This window comes from Podarcis filfolensis (genome assembly GCF_964270895.1).
Source record: "Podarcis filfolensis genome assembly, chromosome: 17".
Taxonomy (NCBI): Eukaryota; Metazoa; Chordata; class Lepidosauria; order Squamata; family Lacertidae; genus Podarcis; species Podarcis filfolensis.
In genome coordinates, this window is record NC_139621.1 from 752434 (window position 1) to 770416 (window position 17983).

Consider the following 17983-nt stretch of genomic DNA (forward strand, 5'->3'; position numbering starts at 1 on the left):
ACCAGATGGAGCTGGTAGACAGCTGCCCTGGACACAGAATAGACCTGCCCCTCCATGGACAGCTGTGAGTCCAAAATGACTCCCAGGCTGCGCACCTGGTCCTTCAGGGGCACAGTTACCCCATTCAGAACCAGGGAGTCCCCCACACCAGCCCGCCCCCTGTCCCCCAAGAACAGTACTTCTGTCTTGTCGGGATTCAACCTCAATCTGTTAGCCGCCATCCATCCTCCAACTGCCTCCAGACACTCACACAGGACTTTCACCACCTTCACTGGTTCTGATTTAAAAGAGGTAGAGCTGGGTATCATCTGCATAGTGATGAACACCCAGCCCAACCCCCCTGATGATCTCTCCCAGAGGCTTCATATAGATGTTAAAAAGCATGGGGGAGAGAGAGAAAGAAAGAGAGAAAATCGGGGGATGCATTAGGAGAAAGCTGGCATACAAATAGAAAATCCTATTATCTGATTCTGCATATTAGTTGTTGTCTGCTATATTTGTGGTGAATACTGAAGCACATCCACTAAATACAGTTTTCTTGTTCTGGTACCAGATTCCACGCACGCCCTACAATATAGAGAACTTGAAATGTTTGTAATATTTAGCAATTAAATGTACATTTTATTTAATATTTATTTAATAAAATTTATATGTTGCTTGATTGCAAGAAAAGAAAAGAAAGAAAATCAACCCACAAAGTGGTTTACAAAAAGATAAAACAATAAAGCCAAGAAAAATGTACAGCCCGACTTCAAATCATATAAAGTCAAAGGCCAAGGTCCCTGCTTGTTTACTTAGCACCATCGATGTTCATGGCACTCTATAGAGGCCGGGGGGGGGGCGGCGGGGGCGACTACCATGTGATATTTGTTTTGTTTTCCTCCAAGAGCAGTCAGCAGCAGCACCTGCAACCCCTGCCGTGTGATATGCCAAACCGCATTTGAAAGAGGGTGCAATTTCAAAAGCAGTAAGTGTTGAGGGTCAGGTGTTTCAAAGAAGAGAGAAAAGGCTTTAGAATTCCAGTTTGGTTAGATACAGCTTCCTTGCCACCCGTGCCATGGGGTGCCTTGGCCACCCTTGTATCCCAGGGTTTATGTTTTCCAGTGGAGTCATAACATGCCTAATGAAGAGGTCCCCCTGCGTAGTCACAAAATACAGCCATCTGCTTACAATATACTTACTGGTTGTGCTGGTATGCAGATTTGCATTTCTGTCTCCAGTGGGGTGTGTGTGTGTGCAAAATATCTATATACAGATATAGATACATTATGTGTGTTCATTCTGAGATCCGGCAACTGTTCATGGCTTGGTGCCTCAGTGCACCCTCCCTTGGGTTTGTGGCATGGCATGTTTGTGCAGCTAAGCATGGTTGCTTATGCCTATCTGCATGTAAATTGCTTTTTTGTCCGTGAGACACTTGCGCTGCCTGAGCCGGGACGAAGCCTGTTATGTGCGCAGAGGCATGCCCTCAGCGGTGTGTGTGCACTTTGTGGGGCATGTGAATGTGGCACTGGCACAGATGCCAGTCTTGACACAGATGTTCAAGCTGTGTGGCCATTTGTGTGCCTGAGCACCCCCCTCCCCTGCACCTTGACACTTTGACGGAAAAACTCACAGGCATTCCTTGGTTCCCTATCTGAGTGTCAGGTGGGCCTCTACTGGTTTTGCATCTCCTGTTGCAAACAACACAAGGTAGGGTGTAAGCAAGTGCCTGCCTCTCTCGCTGACTGTGTGTGTCTCCTGCTGGATGTGCCTGGGCCTTCCTTCCATTCTCGCCTGTTAAGTTACCTGACACTAACGGTGCTTTGCTGGGTTGCCATGGCAATGCCTGCCTTCTTGGAGGTTACAGCCTGGATAATAGGGTTACGAGAACTTCCCACAGGCTCTCTCTCTGGCAGCAACAGGTTCTGAGCAGCTGAGGCTGAGAAACCCAGAGGAGGGAGGGGGTCTTCTGCAGGAAACGTTGAAGGAGGTTGTCTGATGGGACAGGGGCAGCAGAAGAAGAGAGGGGCAGGGGTGGCTGCACAATCTTTTGTCTCCATCTAAGCAGCAGTCCACCCTCAGAATCGTATGCAGACTCTGGCTGCCCTGTGGGGATCATCACATCAAAAGCTCCTCTGATCTCCTCTCTTCCTTCCTCTCTTCCTTCCCCTCCTTATTCTCTCTCCTGCGCTCCCTCTTCTGCAAATTCATCCCTGGCGGCTGTTTCTCCAGGTTCCTTCATGGTTTTTTAAGAGGGTACAAATAATTTTTTCACCTTCTCCTCTGCTTCTTCTGGTCATAAAGTGATGAAGCTATCAGTCCCCAGATGTGCGCATACACCGCAAGCAGCCATGCACACTCCCTCGTCCCAAGCCACACACTGTGATCACCCCCCCCCCCCATAAACCCACAGCTGGGGATGAGCTAATTGTCTTCCAAGTGTGGCACTGCCCCCTCGTGGCATGTGAGCAACTCCACAGCCACCCCTAGGAACTTTGTAGAGAGGAGAGCGTTGTGTAATCGTTGTGACAGCAGAGCGATGGAAACAGAGAAATGCTTTCTGCCTCAGCGTCCCAAATATGGTGAAGTGCGCGAAAGAGATTCTGCACATGCAGCTGCAGACGATGTCTCGCTAGCAAGCAATGGAGGAGAAACTGTGCCTTAGTCTGGAGGAAAGAGAGGAAGAGCGGCATTTCTCCGAAGCCCCTCATTTGAGCTTCATTTTTAAAAACTATTCCTTTTCATTATATCTCTTTTGCTCCTGATTTCCGCCCTGGGCTTCTGTGGCTGCCCGAAACGGGTACAATGGAATCTGCACTCTATTGTACGCCCATCAAACTTAACAATGAAATGCATCCGAACATTGTTGTCCTAGCTTTCCCCATGATTGCCTCAAAAAGCAAAACGCAGGAGGCAAGGAGAAGACACATCTTCCAGTACTAGATCTGCCAGGATTGTCCCTGGACATTTCAACATCAAAAGATGAAAATCCAAAAGGCTTCTTCTCAATCCCCTGACACTCTGCTGTTAAAAAATAAACAGCAATTTGTGGTAAGACACAGCCTAAGAGGGACATCTCTCTCTCTCTCTCTCTCTCTCTCTCTCTCTCTCTCTCTCTCTCTCTCTCTCACACACACACACACACACACACACACACACAGCCACCCCAGACATCCTTTTTATTGTGTATTCACGATGATATGTGCTTGTGGTGATATCCACACTTTCAGTGTTTCTTCCAACCAGGGCAAGTGCTGGAACATCCTGCTGAAATCCTGTGACTTGCCACAAAAGTTCTGGTTTATACTTTGTCTTTCTTTCCTTGTGCTCCTCCAGAGGGCAATAAGATGGTAGCATTTGGGAAAGATCATGGAACAATAAATCGGGCAGAATGATATGTAGGCTGAAACTTTACTGAAACTTTGGAGTAACTGTGCTCCAAATTTGCTCCCTGAGGCTGGGCTTGAGAGCTGAACATATTTCCTTGCCAAATGTGGAAAGTTTGTAACCTAAAATGGGAGATGGAAAATTGCTTGCATGAGATGCAACAGTTGCATGCAACATTTCTCCGGTGAAAATAGGGACATCCAATTCCATAATGATAATTTTACTATTCATACCCCACACATCTTACTGGGTTGCCCCAGCCACTCACTCTGGGCAGCTTCCAATATATATAAACATTTAAAAACATTAAGAAATTCCCTATACAGGATTGCCTTCATACGACTCAGGAGTTGGATAACTCCAAACCCTCCAACATTTATCTGATGAAAATAGGGAAGTCCTAAGGAAAAGCGGGACATTCTGGGATCAAATCAGAAATCAGGGCAGCTTTGCCAACTCAGGGATGTCCCTGGAAAATAGGGACACTTGGAGGGTCTGCAGCTGTCATTCATCTTCAGGGTTCAATTCCCTTTCCAGGGCTTGTATGGAGGAGGGAATAATGTACCTGATCTCCAGTGAACATGCATGCCTATACATTAGGGCTGAGATTCTCAACCTTCTTGGGTCCATGGCTCCCTTAACCAACTACATTCTTTCTGCAGCTCCCCTGTGGGGCTCAGGAGCCCAGTTTTGTCACCCCTTGCTTGCAGAGATGTCAGCCCCTCACCCTTTCCCCCCTCCCTTGTGGAGTGTTCCCTCAGCCTCCTCTCCTCTCCTCTCCTCTCCTCTCCTCTCCTCTCCTCTCCTCTCCTCTCCTCTCCTTGGGAGTCCTCTGGGCAGCCGCTGCTGCCGTCCCTGGTCTCTGAGCTGCTCCCCCCCAACCCCAAAGAGAGGTGCCTCCTCCCACTGCCCCACAGAGGCCTGGGAAGCACCCCCTGGCCACCCCAAGAGGCACCCTTCGCCTGGGGAGCTTGTAGCCAGGGCTGCTGCAATAAACAGCTGTGCAAGCCTTTGGGAGGCAGAGACAAGAGAGGGCCTCAGAGGGGAGGAAAGAGGGACAGAGGCCAGTGTTGCCCGCAGCACCCCTGACCATCATTCAAGGCACCCCAGGGTGCCACGGCACACTGGTTGAAAACTATTGCAACAGGGTACCACGCGCAGTACAGTCTTCTGTTTCACACACTGCACCCACAACTCCCATCAGCTCTAGCAAGGATGCACTGGTGAGAGTTGTGTTTCAAAACATCTGGAAGGGGCCATGTTGGTGAAGGCTGGTTTATTTGCAGCCTGTGTCATGGCTCCCTTTAGCTGTACCAGGAGTGCTGGCTGCAGCCCTGGACATATTTAATATAAATTAATCCACCTGAACCCAGTGGCACTTACTGCTGAGTAACCATGCATGGGAGTGAGCTGTAAGCTACCACAGAGAGTTCGACTAATTTGATAAAAGTGCCCCCATGACCTCTTCCTGCCAGACTTTTAAAATGTATGATTACTGTATTTGTTTCCCTCTTGCTTTGTTTATTTTGCAACACTTCTTGTGAAAACAGTTCTATGTTGTTCTATATTATTATTTTTTGTAGATTATTGCCAGTTTGTGAATATGTCCTAGGGAAACCTAATCAGATGGGTGGGGAATAATAATAATAATAATAATAATAATAATAATAATAATAATGGAATAGGACATTCCTATTTTCAGCAGAGAAATGTTGGAGGGTATGATTCTATGCTAAGTGTGTCATTCTGAGCTCATTGGAAGAACGGTGGAATATAAATATAATAATAAATCAATAAATAAGGTGACAAGCTTTGACTGCAGGTTAAGCTGCCACTAAAGGTAGAGACACATGAGGGGATGAAAAAGCTGCAAATTCTACTCTGGTCCAATCCTGTCTGAGGGCTTATTTCCATTCTCTCTGCTCGTTTCTTGTTTGCCCTTCTTTCTTTCTCAGGCTTCCAGCTCCCCCACTCATTTCTCCTGCCAACCCCACAAGGTCTCTGTTTTTCAAGTACTCTGCCTCTTCTGCCCCCTCTCAGTCCTCCTGCCCATCATCCCTGGGCTGTTTCTGCTTCCTTTCAGCAATGCACACCTTCTCCCATCTCTTGGATCTCATTCCAATGCAAATAGCTGTTTCTGCAGAGGGTTTTTTGTCAGGCCTCAAGACACTGCAACCCTGCTAATTACTGGTTAGCGCGCGCGCGCACACACACACACACACACACACACATATATATATATACCCTGCCGCCCCAAAGCAGCTTCTGTTTGCAGCTTTTAAATGCACACCTTAAATGCAAATACACATTTAACATGCTGTCCACTTTGACCCTAAGTTGCACTGTTTCTCAACATTCTATTGCCGGGCAAGTAATTCAAATTAAGATGTGAAACTCACTTTTGCTGTTCTAAATGGCCTCTCTGCAAACTATTTCTTGTGCATGCCTTTCTTGTCAATGAGATGACTCTACTATTAGGTAAAGTGTGCTCAGGTTAACCCTCTCATGTACACAAGTGTGAGTCCGTAATTGTATATTTCAACAGAAGAGATGTGGGTGTTGCACAGCTTACTGCCCATCCTGATCATTTCAAGCATCTTTTGCATTGGTGCCCTTATGTGAGAAAAGCACCTGTCTCCATAATTACCTCCTCCAACTCACATCAGCCCCAGTCAGCATGGCCAATGGTCAAGGATGATGGAGTTGTGGCCCTCCTGCACTGGTCACCCTGCTTGGAAGAAATAAACTACAAATCCAAGAGTACAAAAATCAAAGTGCTGAGTAGCCGTTTGGAACAAGAGAACTGAGCCTGGTGGCCGACAGCTGAGTTGCTGCTGAGAGTGGCAAGCAGGTCCCGCCTTTTACGCAGGCTTTTGCAACTTTTTCTGGCAGTTATGTCACCCCTTACAAGGTATTTAGCAATGCTGTTGTCAAAATAATAGATTTACTGAAAAAGGAAAAAGGGTTAAGGGTCAAAAAACAAGCCTGAGGCAGGAGTTGGTTTGCTTGTGAGGAATTCAAATGTACAGCAATCACAACAGAAAACTGGGACATTTTATTCCTGGGTAAGAAGCAGCTGCCTCCAGATATGATATCCAACTATATAAGTTTGGAGTCAGAAATTATATGGATCTGTTCCTCAGGTTCTTGATGACTCACTGAGAACTGACGCAGGAATGCAGCCTGGCTGACTTCCAGCGAGGGAGTGGGGGAAGAAAGAGACAGATCGCCCTTCTGCTCAGAAAGGAAGGCTATGTCAATCACCAATGACACCCTGAGAATCTTTCTGGAGAGCAAGAGGCCCATGCTAGGAAAGGAGTTTGTGAACAGAACCCACTGGCTGCCAGCTCTGCAACTGGTAGTCGGACCACCTTTTGGAGAAAGAGCACTGGAGATTTTACTCACTCATATAGTTGAAAATATATTTAGGTTGTTTCTTCCATTTCTGAAAACCCCAAACAAAAAAAGGAAAAAAGAAAACTTATCCATTCTCCTCCCAATATTGAGAAGGCCAGAAGAAAACACCTTCTCACTATATAGAAGGATCTGGCAACTTCTGTTTCAGTGTATCTGAAGAAGTGTGCATGCACACGAAAGCTCATACCAAGAACTAACTTAGTTGGTCTTTAAGGTGCTACTGGAAGGAAAAATTTTGTTTTGTTTTGACTATGGCAGACCAACATGGCTACCTATCTGTAGTTAGAAGAAAACACAGTTAAGCTCAGCCACACAGTCCAACTAATAAATGGCCTGAGAGGCCATTTGAAAAGCATAGGTGTGCAGGAAGCTGCCTTATACTGAGAGTGCTTCCAGACAACCTGATTATCGAGCATTCAACCTGATTTATTTATTTTTACAGGGAGATTAGATGATGTTGGCTCTTTAATGAACATTTGTTCTGATTTGTTTGTGCGGAGGTTAGATTACAGTTGCATCAAAGCAAGAGTTTCGCACCATTTTCTAATGCATTTCTCCATTACTTTGTCCGGAAAAGTCTGATCTTTTGGGGAAGCAAGTTTGTTGTGCAAGAGTTCAAAAATCATCTTTAATTGTGTATTTTGAATTTGCAGGTGTGAATCTCAGCAAAAAATAGCTCTGTGGTCTGCAAGTTCCCTGAATCAGTGCTATTCTATTGCCCATCCAGCTTAGCACTGTCTATACTTAACAGCAAGAGTTTGAGAGAGGGAGGTCTCCTAGACCTCCAGCAAAGATGCAGGAAGGCCCCGGGGGGTGGGTGGCTGTGCCCTATTATTGTCATGGGACATTCCGCCCTTGTGATCAGTGTCTATGCCTCCAAGTTTTAGTTTGTCATTGCTCCCGGAGGCCTGGGCAAGGTCTCCCTCTCTCCTTCTCTCCCTCCCTCTGCAGGATTTGAAGCAGAGACACCATGCCATGCGTCTTTTCAGAAATTAGTGTCTTCTTGTGTTTGGAAAGTGATAAAAAGCTCAGGGGTGAAGGTATCTGAGTCGTATGTGTGTTGCCCAGAGAGCAGAGCATAAGGGTGGACTAAAAGGGTGAGTAAGATCATACAGCTGGCACCCCATAATAACCATGCCTAAGGGCCATGGCATCCCAGAGTCTCCCTTTCCCACTATCATGGCTACTTAAAAGAGGGAGGTTTATATATACCAGCATCTCCTTAACTACAACTCCCCTGTAGCTGCTGAGGTCCTCTCACAAATCCCGCAAAAACAAGTTAGAGATGAGCTTGCAGTATCTCCAAATCTGGGAGAGCTTTGTACAGCTATTAACCAAATGAAAAACAACAAAGCCAGCGGACCTGTTGGGATACCTGCCAAAGTCTTCAAAGTGGGCGGAATTAAACTTATACAACAACTTCACAAGCTCATCAAAAAAATCTGGGAGAGAGAGGAGATCCCAGTAGACTTTAGGGATGCCAAAATTATCATGAACATGAAAAAGGTGACAGAACGGATTGCAGAATCTATCATGGCATCTCTTTACTAGCTGAGGCCGGCAAAATTCTTGCAAGGATCTTAGCAAACCGTCTCTTAACAATATCTGAGGTGACCCTTCCTGAATCCCAAAATGGTTTTTGACCTTCTAGGGGAACAGTGGACATGATTTTCACCTCTTGACAGCTTCAAGAAAAATGCAGAGAGCAAAACCAACCCCTGTATACAGCATTTATTGAGCCTAGGGATTGCTGATCAGAAGGTTAGCAGTTCAAATTCCTGCAACGGGGTGAGCTCCCGTTGTTCGGTCCCTGCTCCTGCCAACCTAGCAGTTCGAAATCACAACGTGCAAGTAGATAAATAGGTACTGCTCCGCCAGGAAGGTAAACGGTGTTTCCATGCGCTGCTCTGGTTCGCCAGAAGCGGCTTAGTCTTTTTTTTAAATAAATGTTTATTAAAATTTTCCATCTTAATAAAAAAATCAAAAAAAGAAAAAACAAAAAAATTAAAAAACGCATAAAGTTTACAATCTGTATTTTCAATAACATATTTCCCTGACTTCCCCACACCTCCCCTTCTTATATTCCAATTCAAATTGTTAGTTCAACAAGTTCTTATCCCCAATTTTTAACCTTTTTATATTTAGTTCATTTTAAAGAAAAAACCAATTTTAACTTATAAACTTCAATATTTATACATCAGTGCTCATTCTTAAAACCTTTTTCTAAAGTCGACCCAAATTCCCTTCCACGAATTCCCCAATTTTCTTACTAATAACAAAACAAAATAAAAAAACAGATTATAATTGTACACTCTTTGGATTCCCAAACCCCACCACCCCCTTTCCCGGTTTCGATCCCCAACAGATGTCCATCAGTCTTAATCTACTATCAGCCTGGAGACCTCACGTCCGAGGCTCTTAATTCTCTCTCAATTCCTCTCTGCCGGTTTTTTTGATAGTCTTTAGTATTAAACACCAGATCTCGGAGAAGCTCTGTCCCAATAAGGTCCATGTTTCTTCCAGCCAGACCTCCATACTTAGAAGTGGAGCCCGAATCTTGTTTCTTACTCCTTTTAAGTCCAATTGTCCCGAAAGCTCCAACTTCCACCTTAATCAAATTTGAAATCCATAGGTCTTCAGATCTCCACATAAGGAGATCTCTCCATTCTTCAATCTCCAATTCAAACCAGATTTTCATCATCCAGTACTTATTTTCCTTTGTAACCATCATGTCAGGCCTCTGGCTCTCCTTTGTCATCTGCAAAATTACAGCTCCTCCTTCCTTTTCCTCAGAAACAACATATGTCTCCTTCTCCACACTCTCAAAACTCTCAAGTTTCTCTTTTTGTCCAGCTGCATAGGCTTCCTGAGTCAAATCCTTATCAAATTCAATGATATTATTTACTGTTAAGTTCAGAGTTGCAACATTTGTAGCCAAAACATCCATTTGCCCTTGTAGCTTTCCCAAGAGAACAAAAACTCTGTCCAACCCAGCTTGAATTTTCCCGCCTCCAGCCATTCTTGTAATGTCCCAAATCCCCCTCTAGAGGGATTGTGGTAACTTGGTATTCTTTCCAGTTCAAATCCAAAAATCAAGTTACCGTATTTTTCGCCCCATAGGACGCACCGGCCCATAGGACGCATCAAGTTTTTTGGGGGGGAAATAAAGGGAAAAAAATTTATTTCCCCCCCAGGCGCTTGTGGTGCCGGCAGCGGGGAGAAGCGCTCTTCTCCCCGCAGCCCGCCTTCAGACCAGGTCCGGGGACAGCGGGAAGACGCGCTGCGCCTCCCAGCTGTCCCCGGAGCTTGCGGGGCAGGCAGCGGGGAGAAGCACTCTTCTCCCCGCCGCCCGCCTTGAGATCAGGTCTGGGGACAGCGGGGAGACGCACTGCGCCTCCCAGCTGTCCCCAGAGCTTGTGGGGCAGGCAGCGGGGAGAAGCGCTCTTCTCCCTGCCGCCCGCCTTCAGACCAGGTCCGGGGACAGCGGGAAGACGTGCTGCGCCTCCCAGCTGTCCCCGGAGCTTGCGGGGCAGGCAGCAGGGAGAAACGCTCTTCTCCCCGCCGCCCGCCTGGAGATCAGGTCCAGGGACAGCGGGGAGACGCGCTGTGCCTCCCAGCTGTCCCCAGAGCTTGCGGGGCAGGCAGCGGGGAGAAGCGCTCTTCTCCCCGCCGCCCGCCTTCAGACCAGGTCCGGGGACAGCGGGAAGACGTGCTGCGCCTCCCAGCTGTCCCCGGAGCTTGCGGGGCAGGCAGTGGGGAGAAGCGCTCTTCTCCCCGCCGCCCGCCTTGAGATCAGGTCCGGGGACAGCGGGGAGATGCGCTGCGCCTCCCAGCTGTCCCCGGAGCTTGTGGGGCAGGCAGCGGGGAGAAGCGCTCTTCTCCCCGCCGCCCGCCTGGAGATCAGGTCCAGGGACAGCGGGGAGACGCGCTGCGCCTCCCAGCTGTCCCCGGAGCTTGTGGGGCAGGCAGCAGGGAGAAGCGCTCTTCTCCCCGCCGCCCGCCTGGAGATCAGGTCCGGGGACAGCGGGGAGACGCGCTGTGCCTCCCAGCTGTCCCCAGAGCTTGCGGGGCAGGCAGCGGGGAGAAGCGCTCTTCTCCCCGCCGCCCGCCTTCAGACCAGGTCCGGGGACAGCGGGGAGACGCGCTGCGCCTCCCCACTGTCCCCGGAGCTTGCGGGGCTGGCGGCGGGGTCTCCCCACCGTCAGCCTCCAAACCACTTCGAGAGACAGCGGGATGGCGGCGTTCCGCCTCCCTCTGTCCCCCGACCTTGTGGGGCTGGCGCTGGGGCTCTCCCCTCTCACTCTGCAGGCTTCAGCGAAAGCCTGCATTCGCCCTATAGGACGCACACACATTTCCCCTTCATTTTTGGAGGGGAAAAAGTGTGTCATATAGAGCGAAAAATACGGTAGTTTGTATCAGTTCTTCCTTGTTTTCAACAAAATATAACCAAATTGCAACAAATATATCCAGCAGAGACAGCAGAAACAAAGTTCTCTTTTTCCTTCTTGACAGCTAATTTTGACAGCTGTCAAACTCTTCTATATCTCCTCAACAGGCTCTCTCGCGGATCACTCCCGGGTCCGGGGGGGTGGCACTTCAGCTCTCAAAATTAGCTCTTATCCTCCAATAAAATTATTTATGCTTATACTGCCAAATCGTGAAATTAATATCTTTTACCCAATGAAGAAAAAGAAATTCTCTCGACCTTAGTTAACTAGTCCTTGCTTTAAATTATTTACAAGACGGGGAGGCGGACTTCCTGTTTGCACCTTCCCCGATCGTGCCAAATTCAACAAAAAAATTTCCTTTACAAGTCCAATTTCCATACTACTCACAGGTGGTTACTTTTAGAATCCAATTGTTCACAAGAAGAAGTCAGCGCTCTCCGACCATGGCATGCGGCTTCACTCCGCAGGAGGAGCAGTCGACTCTCAGCACTGCGCCGCTCACCCCGTCCCCCGTTCCGAAGCCTTTAAAAAGGCTCCTTCGCAGGTCGGGGGGGCGCAAATGGTGCCCGCCGAGTCACCAGGTTCACAGGCTTCAGCGCCTGTGATTTCTGAGGGTCCCCGCGTCACCGCAGCGGCAAGACCCAGCTCCTGCGAAGCCGACTCCCTCCGGAGCTCGGAGGGAATCCGCCATTAGCTGATCGCGCTAACCCGGAAGTCCCAGAAGCGGCTTAGTCATGCTGGTCACATGACCCGGAAGCTGTACGCCGGCTCCCTCGGCCAATAAAGCGAGATGAGCGCCACAATCCCAGAGTCGTTTGCGACTGGACCTAATGGTCAGGGGTCCATTTACCCTTTACCTTTAAGGCCTTCAACACTGTACATCTCAGTGCCCTGTGGACTGTCCTTCTGAAAACTGGCTGCCCAGATAAATTTGTGAACATGATAATATGACAGCAGCAATTGCAGATAGCAATGGCTCTCAAAGTGAACCATTCACAAGTGGGATCAGGTGTTAAACAGGGTTGTGTTATCGCCCTAACTCTATTTATTATTTTCATTGTCATGATCCTACAGTTTGTCAAAGGGAAACTCCCCACCGGGGTAGAAATCATATACTGACTCAAACAAATGAAAAGCTCTTTAATCTGAGTAGGTTGAAAGCAAAGAGTAAGGTTACCATAACTTAAGTCATAGAGCTTCAGTATGCTGATGACAACATAGTGTGTACAACTATCCTAAATATCTTCAAAGAAGCTTTCAAAGAAAACTTGGGCTATTGCTCAATATCTAAAAAACCAAAGTGCTGCACCAACAAGCACAAAACAACCTATTGGCAGCACCTCAAATCCAACTTAATGGTGTAACATTGGAAAATGTTGATCACTTTCCCTACCTGCACAGTTATCTTTCCACAAGGGCCAACACTGATGCCGAAATCCAGCATTGCCTGAGCTCTGTAGCTTTCTCCTGATTGAAACACAGAGTGTTTGAGGACCAGGACATTCACAGGGGAACCAAAATGCTTGTTTGCAAAGCTAGTGTACTGCCAGCCTTACTGTATGCTTGGGAAACATGGACCACTTATAAACGCCATCATCAACTCCTCGAAAGATTCCATCAATCGTGTCACTGAAAACTTTTACACATGACTTGGGAAGATAGGTGAACAAATGCCAGTGTACTAGAAGAAGCAAAGATCACCAGTGTTGAAGCAATGATTCTTCAATATCAACTTGGTTGGTCTGGTCATATTGTTCAGATGCCTGATTATCGTCTTCCAAAGGAACTACTCTATTCAGAACTTAAAAATGGAAAGCGTAATGCTGGTGGTCAAAAAAGAGGTTCAAAGACTCTCTCAAGGCAAATCTAAAAAAAAAAGTAGTATAAACACTGACAACTGGGAAACACTGGTCTGCAAGCACTCCAGTTGGAGAACAGCCTTTACCAAAGGTGTCTTGGGTTTTGAAGGCACTTAAACTCAGTATGAAAGAGAGAAACGTGCTAGGAGGAAGGCACGTTTGGCAAACCCTCACCGGGACCAAATCCCATCCGGAAACCAATATCCCCACTGTGGAAGGATGTGTGGATCCAGAATTGGCCTCCACAGTCTCTTACAGACTCATTGTTAAAACCGTGTTCATGGAAGACAACCTTACTCAGCTACAAGGGATCACCAAAGAAAAAGATAGCCCATGGACCACAAAATAATTTCCCCCTTTTGAAATGCCCCAGAGCTATCTCTGGTCAAAAGTGTTGCTTTTGTACAATGTGCTTTAACACACAACCACATTTATGAAAAAGAACTTGAGATTTTAGGAATAACAAGCTCTGCATCCAATCAGTCCGTGGCAGCTATTAATAGCTACTAGGCAGGATGGCCATCTTCTGTTTCCACTGCTGGAGGTCGTTTGTCTTGGAATTCTGGTTGCTGGGAATCCCAGGTGGGGAGATGGTCCTGCTGGTGAGCTTCCCATAGGCATCTGGTTGGACATTGTGTGGGATGTGGGACTAGATGGGCCACTGGCTTGATCAAGCAGGTCTATTCTTACGTTACTGTAAGTCTCATTAATTTCCACAAGGCTTCTGCACAATTCGTCTTCTCTGGATTGGGATCCTTGGGGAGGGGAGATGTCATATAGGGATGGGGAACTTTTGGCCCTCCAGAGGTTGCTGAACTAGAACTTCCATGAGTGCCAGCAAACATGGCCAATGGCCAGGAATGGTGGGAGTTACAGTAGAGCATCATTTGAAGGGCATCATTTGAACAGGTCCCCCACCTATCATCCCTGGAGGGGGTGCTGTTTGTGCTGTCTGATGTGTCACCATGCTTTCCGTGGTGCTGAGGGAACCAGGACCCCTGGTTCTCTCTTTAGCCTTGGGAGAGGCATGGAATGGAGGCTATGTGCTTCCCATGTGCTTTGCATCCTACGCACTCCCACCTCTGGTTTGGGGAGTGGTGGACACACCATGTTAGGCACAATCCATATCTATCCTGTTGCTTCTTAGGAAATTCTGCCTTTTTATGCATTTCCCTATCAAACTGGCTTTGATCTGGATTGAGTAAAAGAACAACGTAGCTGCCTCTTGAGCCAGAAATGTGCACACAGCATGTAGACAGATGTATTTGGGCTGGTGTGTGTGTGAGAGAGAACTCAAGGGTTTTGTTCCCAGCCCTGAAAGGAGATGTGCGTGCTCTTCCGCTCTAGCTGCTCCTTGCCTCTGGAGTGTGAAGGCCGTGCTAACGAGGCATGAAGGGAACGTTGACAGGAGAAAGGGTCATGGCAGCAGGAGGTGCCTCTGTGTGTCGCCGCCCCTATTCCTCCCTTCCAAGGGGGCAATGGTTCCAGTTAGGACCAGGTTCAGGGGTCCCAGGCAGCCCCCCATGCTGTGAAGAGGGTGGCAAGAGGGGTTCTGGTTGCATGGATCTGGTGTGGAGTGTGTGTATGCCAGTCATTGGGTGATAGGCACTTTGCAGTTCTTTGGAAGGGAACCAGGAAGTTAAAGAACGCATGTTAAAACATTTTGCTAAATTCTGCACACACAAAACTCAATTTGTTGACTTAAAACAAAACCTATTGACCTGTTTATGTTCGTACTCCAATATTTAGGGGCTGCACAGAATTCGAACAGCTGCAAGAACAAAAAGTTTCCTTAATTATTTAATGTTACGCTGATTCCCTTGGTATTTTTACTACCCTCAGAAGCTTAGGGAAGCTTGGCCTGGGAGGGGGCTAGTTCTCTGTGGCAGCCCCTAAATTGCAGAAGTGACTTCCCACAGAGGTGCAGCTAAAACAGGTGCAGTCCCGGTTTTATGAAAGCCATCCCAGTTTCTGATTTGATTCCAGAATGTTCCTATTTTCCTTAGGATGTCCCTATTTTCATCAGAGAAATGTTAGTGGGTAGGGAGTGAGGTGACTCCTGAGCCAAGGAGATAAGTAACTACACAACCTTTAGAAGACAGCCCAGGATAGGGAAGTTTTTTAAGGTTTAATATTTTCTTAAGTTTTTATATATGTTGGAAGCCACCCAGAGTGGCTGTGGCAAATTATCATTATATTATTATGGAATATGGCACCCCTATTTTCATCAGAGAACGCTGGAGGGTATGTGAGACTTTTTGGTGAAGGGTGGATAAGAAATCTAAGGAAGGAAGATTTGGGGAAGATCCACAAACGCTTTGCATGATGTTTTCAGATGGATCTGGGAATGTCTCATGCCTGATACCCTAGAAGGCTGCTGCATGTCAGAGCAGGAAATACTGGCCTGGCCTGGCGGCCCCCTCCTCCCTTAGCCCCCAGATTATACTGGGAATCATTTCAGCCCACTTTGCTTTTCCTCAGGATGCCGTTTGGCTGCATCGGACTTCGGGATGACAAGAACTACAACAGCCTGTCTGACATCACGGACAAGTATGAGATTGGGCAGCTGCTACGGGCGTAAGTAGGGTAGCAGAATGAAGAGCCCCCAGCTGAAGAGCCGCAGCTCCCTGTGGCCTCCGGGGAAGCACCCCAAGGGAGCAAAGGAGCCGGGCCACTGGCAGGCTGGGCTGTTGGGGGCGGGTCTTTGTGTCTTTGCCACCCATTATTTGGAATCATAGCTGTTAATTACAGATTTGAAAATAAGGGACCAGCAGCCAAAATAAGGGACCTGCAGCCTCACCTGTTCCAGGCACTCCAGTCTTCCTGTCCTCCTGCAGTCTGGTCAAACTCATGCTGGGTAGCTTCGAGAACACTGTCCAACCAACTTTGTAACCAGAGGTTCAACTGAATAGAATCTGAATCACATGCACCACAAGGCCTATGCAGCCTCAACTTAAGATGGCTCCCCGGCCTGGCTTTGCACTGCTAAGTTTGCAGCAGCACGTGCAACAAAATGGTGTCCAGCTTTCAAAAAACCCCTCAACTTGCATTAACTAGCCACACACAAGGCATGCAAGCTCCACCCCTCAGTCGTTCTTAGACTTCTTATTGGGTGAGCAACACAGCCAAGCAACACAGTTGGATCCTCCCTCCTCCCTGGCCGGCAGGGAGGGAGGGAGGGAGAGGAGCTGCTTCCTTTGAAATTTAAGGAACATCATTTAAGGGACATCCATCAATAAGGGACAGCAGCGGGACATCGCGCTGGAATAAGGGACTGTCCCTTCAAATAAGGGACACTTGACAGCTATGTTTGGAATGTCCTGTCACAGCAGTTGGCCAGACGCCCTTTGGCATTTCTGGCACAGCTGCAGCATCCTTTCTTCTCTTTCTCACGGCCATCCTGCACCCAGCAGCCTCAGAGCAGCCACAGCATCTTCTCACCCTTGCCTGGCGCACGTGGAAGTTGGCACTTGGCAGCAGGACAGAGCTCTTGGCCTCGCGTCTCTCACGCCACTGCTTTGCGGCTGCCCACCCCGTTAGCCCTTAACCCCTTCCTTCCCTTTGCTCTGCCTTCAGTGCCCCTGACGCACATAATAGCTATGTACTTTTAAAGCACATTTCCCCCCAAAGAATGCTAGGAACTGTAGCTTATTCTTCACAAAGCTATAATTCCCAGCACCCTTAACAAACGGCAGTTCTCAAGATTCCCTGGGGTGTAGGGTGTGCTCTAAATGCATGGCACATATGCAGCCCGTGAGCAAGGGACAGTTAGCAGCTCCGGCGATTGTTGCTTTCGTTTTAGCCCATACCCTGCCTGCCATTTTGCCACAAGTGAGCAGGAAGAAGAGGAGCATGGCTTCTCCAAAATGGCCTCCTAGGCTGCGAAGGATCCATGAACTGGCTGCTGGGAGAGACAAGCTGAAGGCCAGAGGGTAGTCCCTTCAGGACAGCACAGGCGGCAAATGTCCAGCCAGCCTATTTGGCATCTTCAATGCACCACAACCATTCAAACTTGCCCGGGTGCCTCTGGACTTGGTTTGGTCATTGCATTTACTTCATGCGAGATCACATTCACCCGGTGCTATACCAGCTGCACTGGCTCCCGGTGGGGTACAGGATCAGGTTTAAGGTGCTGGTTTTAACCTTTAAAACCCTATACGGCCTAGGACCTTCGTACCTACGGTACCGCCTCTCCTGGTATGTCCCACGGAGGACCTTCTGGTCTTCAAACAAAAACATCTTGGAGGTCCTGGGCCACAGAGAGGTTAGGCTGGCCTCAACTAGAGTCAGGGCTTTTTCAGCTGTGGCTCCAATCTGGTGGGACGCTCTGTCACAAGAGACTAGGGCCCTGCGGGACTTGACATCTTTCCGCAGGGCCTGCAAGACGGAGCTGTTCTGCCAGGCCTTTGGTTGGGGTTCAGTCTGACTCCCTCTCCCCTTTCATAAGAACTTGCATGAAAGTGGCCTCCCAATTTTTCTCACAGGCCCATATAAGTTCAGCACAAACAGCTGGGCCTGGTGAGCATTTAAGGTCCCCAACCCTAATCTGCAGGTTGCCATCTGATTGGATTTTATTCTGATCCTGATTTGAGGATGTATTTTAATTGATTGTCTGATTTTATGTTAATGTGTTATTCATTTGATGTTAGCTGCTCTGAGCCCGGCTTCGGCTGGGGAGGGCGGGATATAAATAAAATTTATTATTATTATTATTATTATTATTATTATTATTATTATTATTATGCCTTCCCTCTGAGGAGAGAAGGCAGCCCATGTCCTCACTTCCTCCTCACAACAACCTTGTGAGGTAGGATGGGTTGAGATAGTGCTAGCCCAAGGTCACCAAGTGAGTTTCATGGCTGATGAGGATTTGAACCCTGGTCTCCCAGG

The 17983-nt window shown here is 47.9% G+C and overlaps 1 protein-coding gene across 4 annotated transcripts in view; it reads left to right on the plus strand.

Moving 5' to 3' along the window:
• LOC310752252 (caM kinase-like vesicle-associated protein) overlaps window positions 1-17983 on the plus strand; it is a 45547-nt gene that overhangs the window by 11162 nt on the left and 16402 nt on the right. For 2 of the 4 annotated variants that reach the window (XM_083592250.1, XM_083592251.1), the window contains exon 2: window positions 15575-15670. In XM_083592250.1, coding sequence (XP_083448376.1) covers window positions 15575-15670 — 96 coding nt within the window. Of the gene's footprint in view, window positions 1-945; window positions 968-15574; window positions 15671-16337; window positions 17223-17983 lie in introns of those variants that run through there. The other 2 variants (XM_083592252.1, XM_083592249.1) reach the window with 2 other exon arrangements.